The 7,968-nt window shown below is 37.8% G+C and overlaps 1 protein-coding gene across 2 annotated transcripts; it reads right to left on the reverse strand.

Annotated features, from left to right (window-relative positions):
• Positions 1-780: 780 nt before the first annotated feature.
• LOC104886588 (hypothetical protein) lies at positions 781-4,636 on the reverse strand. Of its 2 annotated transcripts, XM_019247560.2 has the most exons (5): positions 4,510-4,636; positions 4,190-4,268; positions 3,535-3,716; positions 1,560-1,632; positions 781-1,280 (listed from the first exon to the last, which is right to left on the reverse strand). In XM_019247560.2, the coding sequence occupies exons 2-5, from the start codon at positions 4,251-4,253 to the stop codon at positions 1,084-1,086; spliced, it is 516 nt and encodes a 171-aa protein (XP_019103105.2). In that variant the 5' UTR covers positions 4,254-4,268; positions 4,510-4,636; the 3' UTR covers positions 781-1,083. The 2 variants fall into 2 exon arrangements, with proteins under 2 accessions (XP_019103105.2, XP_048495058.1); XM_048639101.2 differs by lacking the exon at positions 4,510-4,636 and having other exon boundaries at positions 4,190-4,453.
• Positions 4,637-7,968: the final 3,332 nt, after the last annotated feature.

The following is a 7,968-nucleotide window of genomic DNA, read 5'->3' on the forward strand; positions in this document are numbered from 1 at the left end:
CCTGTTGGGACTAGTATTGTAAAATACCCTCCAAAGTTGGGACTGAACAATAAAAAATAATAATTGGGATTGTTTTTGTCAGGACGCTCATAGTTGGGACTGATTATATCAATTTTTCCTACCTTCTAAATCGGGTAGAAGTATGTCAGAAACTCAGAACCTATAAAAATCACAAAATGATAAACTTGAGACTTGGAGGGAATAATTCATACTTCAGACTTATAAAAGAAAATGGGTAATAATTAAACTGTCTCTTATTGAATTTTTCCTTAATAGTATATATGGATATTCAGTATTCATTACCTTTATATACCTGTTCAAAATTTTGATTGCAAGGGTCTTGAATCTTAATACAATTTTACAACTATGTCACCATAATTCCACCTACCATGCCTCAATAATTAACAAATTTCCAAATTCCAGCCTCTAATCTCCAAATAAGAAGACACCACAAGTAACTTGTATCTTATTAGGGGCTTCCACATCTCCAATCTATATCTTGACAACTATAACAGGTATTCAGAAGATAGCTTTGCTTTTCTCCCTCTTGTTTTAGCCACACTAATACTACACCTGTGACTCTGTGAGAGCGAGGGAACTCATTGGTTAGAGCATTTTTTTCGATTCTAAGAGGCCTTGGTATCGATTCTCACCCCTCATAAGTTGGGAGCTCGTTTACTCTCCCAACTTGTCAAGATTTATCCTTAACCCAAAAAAAAAAAATACTATACCTCTTATAGAAGGGTAGCATTTGTGTAACATGGCTAGCACTAATGTCAATGGGTAATTCTCGTTTCTCCTGATCTACATCTTTCAATTCCTCCATTAGATACATAGCTTCATCGATTAGTTACAACTCCATCATTGTTCGGCTACCCCAAATTCATGACTAAGACCTATGATGCATCTAGAAAAAACGTATGAACTATGAAGTCATTTGTTGCTAAAACAGTAATTCGTATTATCATGTACGAAAACACCCTGTGAACCAAAAAAAAAAAATTCATATAATTGATCGAATGTAGATAACCTTACAAGATTACGACTCAATTTTTTTTTTGAAAGACTTTGAAGCTCAATCGTTCATCTCCGTCTAGAATCTTGATAGGGTCCTTCATTTTCTTTATCTTTCAAGAACCCAAGGAATGCGAGAAAACCGAAAAAGAAGAAGCCACCACTCCAATTTCCACCTCCACCACCTCCACCACCTCCTCCACCATCATCATCACGAGGTGGGAATCCTGTTCCACCATCATCGAGTTGTGGCGACTTCTCTTTACCTGAAACACATTTAAGAATGTTGGCGACGGCACAACAATTATTTAGAAATTGGGCATTTCCTCATTAGATATTTTGAAAAGGAAATGTCACTTCTACGTTCCAACAAGAAACATTTTAGTTGAAGATGTAGGGTTAAATCATTTGAAGGCAAATTTTCAAATCATTATTACATTTTCACCATATTTTAACTATCTCAAGTAAATTCGTGAACCACAATATAAATACAGCATTGAAAGAATACCAAATCCTCCAAGCTCTGCTTTCAAAGACAAACTTACCAGGTGCATGTGATATTACAGAAACCGGCTTCTCAACTGTTTGAGTCTGTCCTTCTGCCCCACATCTCGTATTCTGTAAATGCAAAATATTGGAAACCTTATTTAATGTGCCTCATGCATATAGATCATATAAAGATAACATGACACGAACTTGGAAGTATGGAGCAAGTAACCATTGTTTCAGGGTCCCCTTTAACCAAGTCTTGAGAAGCAAGTCAAACAATGAAACTCTAATTTGGGACTTTGAGTGAGCTGTTGTACATGAGATACTGGAACCATATGGAGATTTGACTCTTGAACTGTCCTATACTCCTATCGTACAAGCGCACTAAAAGTTTATCCTCTGCAGAACCCCTGCTCCGCTTCCCCTACCTCACCCCATGTTTCTCTTCTGTTTAACTTGTTTAGAGTTCTCTTCAAAATTTTGGCACCTAACTTCACATTTTGGGAGGGTATCTAAAAGTATTTAGACTGAAAATTGCCTCTGATATGAGAGCTCTTTCAACAGCTACTTTTATAAGAGATCTCTGTGACATCAACATAAGATGATTAAACGCGCTCCCTTAATAGCAAAAAGACTGTTAACTACGGCTTTCAAAAGGCCTGTCTTTATTCACAGGATTTTGGTCATTACAAACTCTAAAAGAGAACCTTATCCAAAAAATAAAAAAATGAAAGTAATCAAGCTTCAGTAATTTCACATTGTATGTGATTCTTGCTCTCAACTAATCAAAGGGTACATATTAAACAACACCCTCAAATGTCAAATGGGGCCACGGGGGAAATCAAGTTGGGACGTGGGAAATATACTTTCCTCCAGAACTTTTAGCCAAGGTATCAAGACGACACTATACCATATACAACTTCCCTTTGCCCGCCTATCCTTGCCTGTTCAAAGACTTTTCTCTTTATACCGGAGCTTCAGAATAATGATGCAGCTATATATATGCATCATTAGATTGAACAAAATTCATCTACCATAATATAACGATTGATGAGTTAACTGTAACTTCAGGACTAACTTCAGTTATATAACAAAAGACTTCTACAGCTGAACATCAACATGATGGACATTGTCTATCTCACGGAAAATCCCATCAATCCTACAAAGACAACTTAAGAGAAAACTGACAACTCACTGCTATAAAGTTAAATGCACCCATCACCAGCAGTCTCCTGCGCCAATCACTAAAACCACTCCCGTGTCATTGCTCTGTTCTGTTGTGTCTAACCCATCCTCAGGCACCTTTGGAAGGCAAGGTCCATCACAAAATTAAGTAAAGTGTTATTCTCTCCTTCCTAAATCATGCGCCATATTTGACTGGGGTTCAATTTTAAGACATTGAGTTTATAAACCATACTTAACATTCACTATTTGATTTATGCATCTCAACCATGCCATAGGTCAGTCTTTATAAGACGTCTTAGTTAAAGGTATCACTCAGCGTAACCTGGAAGAATCAGAATTTTCCTTGCTAAATATAGAAAGTGGCCTATCATTTTGGGATGGGTGAAATTAAAAAAAATGTGACCATTATTTAGGGATATTAATATTCCACTTTTCACATACTATTGTACTATAAACTTTATTGGCATTCACTCATGACTACAATTAAAATCATTGTATATCTGTATCAACACTTATCACAAGATGTAATGGACTGATAAATCTAAGGAAGTAGTTTCAAGGGATGAAGATGGTGATTTATATTATCAAGTGAGAAAATACAGAAAATGTTAGATAATTGCCAAGTATTCGAGAGACTTGACACTCTCCTCAAGAAAGTAACAAGCTAAATAACTTCTCAATAATTTTCCTAAACTCCTCCATTTATAGTTTACTCGACTTACTCCTCAAGCTAACGTAATATCTAGTGTTTATTACCAAAAGCATTCCTTCCCCCCTTAGGCTAGTCTATTACAATTGATTGCACAAGGAACCATAGACAAGATAGTTCATGGAGTAAAATCCTACCAGGGCAGCTGAGCACACCACTGAAGCAGGACACACTCCGGCTGTTGGAGTTAGCCTTTGATTCACACGTAGTGATAGCTTGACAGGCCTTAGTAACAGTTGTTCGCAATTTAAACAAAATGGCCTGCCAAGCCCTGCTACTCCGAGGTTACAATGCTTCAACTTCGAAAGCTCAAACCTCGCTGTTCAAAATTGTATTGCCATTAGCCACCATATCACATGGAAAAGCCACCAAACAATCTTAGCAAGAAACAGGGCAGAAAACCTGTAAACCCTCTATAATATAATGAAGCAAACTCCTATTACAAACAACCCCACCTCAAAGTGTCTAATTAGACGCGCATCCGCCTTCCAACAACCCAAAATATCAAGAACATACTAAGATCACGGGCATACATACATAACCAATGCAGCTAAAAATTCACAAATCATTTAGATATCTCGATAATACGACCCAAATCCATACACTGCATTTATATTCTCAATCAACATACTATACAAAATTCAGCTAATCCCAACTTCACCCAAAGTTCCTCAAACTACAATCTTAAGTCTTAACCCCACACATCAAACATATGAAGACCATATTGAGCAAGTGAGCAACAATATAACAACTTAATTTAACTTTGGCATACAACAATATAAATTTACATACCTGGCGATGATACCAATGATGAAACACCAGAAGTGCTACTGAATGAAGATATGGCCATACACATATAATCAACTTCAACCTAATTAAAGAGACATAATTTATGATTTTATGGTTAGAAAATAGAAAAAGTAGATTAAACCCGGATTATAGAATAACAGTCATAATTTAACATGGAATTCATGAAATTCGAACAATTTATGTCACATTATAGATATTCAAGAGTCTAATCCAAAACCCTCCCAAAAACATTCAGCAAAATAAAAAAATATTAATCCACTATAAGAATGAAAATATAAAAAATGATCAAACTATTGTATAACCTGATGTTGTGAATTTTGATAGAAAAGTTATGATTATGAAGTAGAAATTGAACAGAAAAGAAGGATAATTTTATTTAACCTAAATAAACGAGAAAGTTTAGCACACAAAAAAAGAAAGAGAGGGAACCTTTTTGAGACTGAAGATTTCATAAGTTATCTCATATACTTCATCCGTTTCTTTTAGAGGTGATCATGGGCCGGGCCGGGCCGGGTTCGGGCCGGGCCGCGGCCAAAAAAATTTGCCCATTGGCCGGGCCGGGCCTAATTTCGGGCCGAATTTTTGTGTCCAAAGCCCGCTATTTCGGGCCGGGCCTAATTTCGGGCCGAATTTTTGTGTCCAAAGCCCGCTATTTCGGGCCGGGCTTAGCGGGCTTTTGCGGGCCAAAACGGGCCGGGCCAAAAAATAGACTAAAAAGTCGTTTTTAGCTTGCCCAAAGCCCGCCCAAAAACAAAAAAAAAAGTGACCGGGCCGAAAAATTCTGCCCAAACCCGGCCCAAAAACGGGCCGGGCCGGGCCGGGCCAGCGGGCCGGGCCATGTTTGATCACCTCTAGTTTCTTTTTACTCGCTACACTTCTCATCTCACGGACTCCTAGGCAATTTTTGGAGAAGAGAGAGGTAGAGAGTAAAAAGAAAAGGGACCCATGTGGGAGGAGAGATAGAGAGAGTTTATTGCCCAAAAAAGAAGTGTAGCAAGTAATGTGAAACTTCCCATAATGAAAAGTGTAGCGAGTAAAAAGAAACGGAGAAAGTAGATGTGGTTATTGGATAGGGGCAATACAACGGGAAACGGGTCAGGCTACATAATTATGGGCTTTGACCCTTTTACTTTTGTTGTATTGGGTTCTTATTTGGACGTTTAATTATCTTGTTAACTATTAAGTTAAGAAATTCGGAACCTCTTAGTGGAACATTTTGTAACTTCCACCGCTTATTAGTCGCTAACGAGTTATTGGGTCCGGGTTATGTCCACGGTAAGGAAAATTTTCATTTATTGATATAATACTTTATGATAATAACATTATATACAACTTGGCTTAGTGGTTAAAACTTTAGTATATGTACTTGAGGTCTTGAGATCAAACCCTATACAATTTCTAAATTTTTTTATTGTACATGGATTACATGAACTAAAACTTCCTAGGGAGCGCGCCACGTGGCACAGTTTCTTGTTTATGCACGCCTTTTAATATATTTGTATAAATAGATAACTTTTGCACCCAACTAAATTAGTTGTTAAATTTGATTTAAGACTCAGTGTATTAGCGACGACCTCATAGTAGTCGTTTATGTTCGCAAACACCTGCGATTCATTTGGTTTCTTTTCAATGAATTATGGTGGTCACTGAAAATGTCTTTCCTTATAGTTTTCAATTGTTGGGATCTAGACCATCCTGGTTAATTTTACAACCATGGCAAATTAGATTACGTAGTCACAGGACTAACTCAACCTCATACCTGACGCTAAATATTTCACTTAAAGAGGGATGGATGAGATTTTCTTTTATGTTACAATGGCTCTGGTACCATGTCAAGGACCAACTCAACTAAAAGTTTAAGTGGATGGTTGGAGTCTCATGAATAGCTGTAGGAATTATATGCCTTGAATCTGGTCGACGGAATGTTTGCAGGGCCGCCCGGTCGGGCCCGAGTCGAAGATATCCAGCAGACTACTTTGTAGAGCGCACGATGGCGTCGGGCGTAGTAGCGAACAATGACCGGGAGAAGGTCGCCTTGTCGGGCGGATGTCTCCCCAACGTGCAGTGATCAGTTTTGATGCGGAAACACGTTTTCCTAAGCAGGGTATAAATAGGTTTTAAACCTAGTTTCTTTATACCACGAATTAAGTATTAATTACTTTGTAATCTGGTTTTCCTCATATCAATAAAATATTCTTTCTCTTTGCTCGTGGACGTAGCCAATACCTTGTTGGTGAACCACATAAATCTGTTGTACGTTTTTATTTGTTTTGCATTCGATTATTTATTCTTTCTCATATTTGTTATTACAAGTTGGTATTAGAGCTTCGTGTTCGATCTGGGTGAGAAAGATGTCTGGGATGAATGTGAAAATTGATAAATTCACCGAGGTCCAGTATGTGGCAAATCAAGATGATGGCTTTACTAAAGCAACAAGGATTATGGGCACCATTGACAAAGAAGTCAACAGATTCAGTTACCGCTGAGATGACCACTCTGGAGGAGAAGGCTCATTCAACGATTATGTTGTGTCTGGCTGATGACATAATCACTGAAGTCGCGGAGGAGAAAATCGCATCTGGTATGTGGTTGAAATTAGAGAGTTTGTATATGACAAAAATCTCTAACCAACAAGTTGCTTTTGATGCAATGTTTGTTCAGCCTGCGTATGAATGAAGGTACACCTCTTAGAGTTCACCTAGATCAATTAAATACTATATTGTTAGAATTGCATAATATTGATGTTAAGATGGAGGATGAGGATGTTGCTTTGCTTTTGCTTGTTTCTTTACCGTTCATATGAAAATTTTGTGCAATCTTTCATTGTTGGTAAAGATTATGTGTCCCTAGAAGAGGTTAGATCATCTCTGAATACTAGGGAATTGCGCCATAAGGCATCTACTAGTACAAGTATAGATAATCAGGCTTCTGGATCAGTAGCTAGTAGTGCTAAGGTACATGGTAAAAAGATTTTTTAAGAAATCTGGAAATTCTAAAGGGAGTCCTAAACCTAATGATATTTGTAATTACTGTAAGGAGAAGGGATATTGGAAAAAGACATGTCCTAAAAAGGAGCATCAAGAAAATAAATCTGGGTCTGGTTCTGCTGCTGTTGCAGCAAAAAATTCGAATTCTGAGGATGATCTTGCTTTAGTTGCTAATGAACAAACATATCGTAATGATGTGTGGGTTCTTGATTCTGGAGCGTCGTATCATATGAGTCCTCGTAGGGAGGGGTTCACTACTTATGAGCAGGTAAATGGAGTAGGATCATATTGTTACTACTTTGTTGCATTATCCGTTCCCTCTTAGTTTTGATGATTTGCGTCCTGAGTTGCTCCTTCATGAACAATGTCTGAAAAAATCGAAGGATGGATCTGATTCCCACTACTACATAAATGAGCTATTGCAACCCCTAAAAACCGTTGCAATAGACTCAAAAATCGTTGCAACAGAGCTATTGCAACGGTCAGACAACCGTTGATGTTGCTGCCCTTGCATTAGCTCTAATGCAACGGTCTTGGACACCTAATGCAACGGCCAGTTGCAACACCAAATAACCGTTGCAATAGTTTTAATGCAACACATGTTTATTGTCTAATGCAACGCCTCTATGGTATCCCATGAACCGTTGCAATACATATGATGCAACACGTTTCATAGTCTAATGCAACACCTCTATGGTATCCTATGAACCGTTGCATTAGATATGATGCAATACATTTCAAAGTCTAAGGCAATGCCTCTATGGTATCCCATGA

Source organism: Beta vulgaris, chromosome 2 (assembly GCF_026745355.1).
Source record: "Beta vulgaris subsp. vulgaris cultivar EL10 chromosome 2, EL10.2, whole genome shotgun sequence".
NCBI classification, from domain to species: domain Eukaryota; kingdom Viridiplantae; phylum Streptophyta; class Magnoliopsida; order Caryophyllales; family Amaranthaceae; genus Beta; species Beta vulgaris.

Coding starts and splice junctions, on each gene's coding strand:
- LOC104886588 (XM_019247560.2), bottom strand. CDS start 4,253: ATGTGTATGGCCATATCTTCATTCAGTAGCACTTCTGGTGTTTCATCA. Junction 3,717..4,189: donor ATCATTGGTATCATCGCCAG/GTATGTAAATTT, acceptor AATTTTGAACAG/CGAGGTTTGAGCTTTCGAAG. Junction 1,281..1,559: donor TGTAATATCACATGCACCTG/GTAAGTTTGTCT, acceptor AATGTGTTTCAG/GTAAAGAGAAGTCGCCACAA.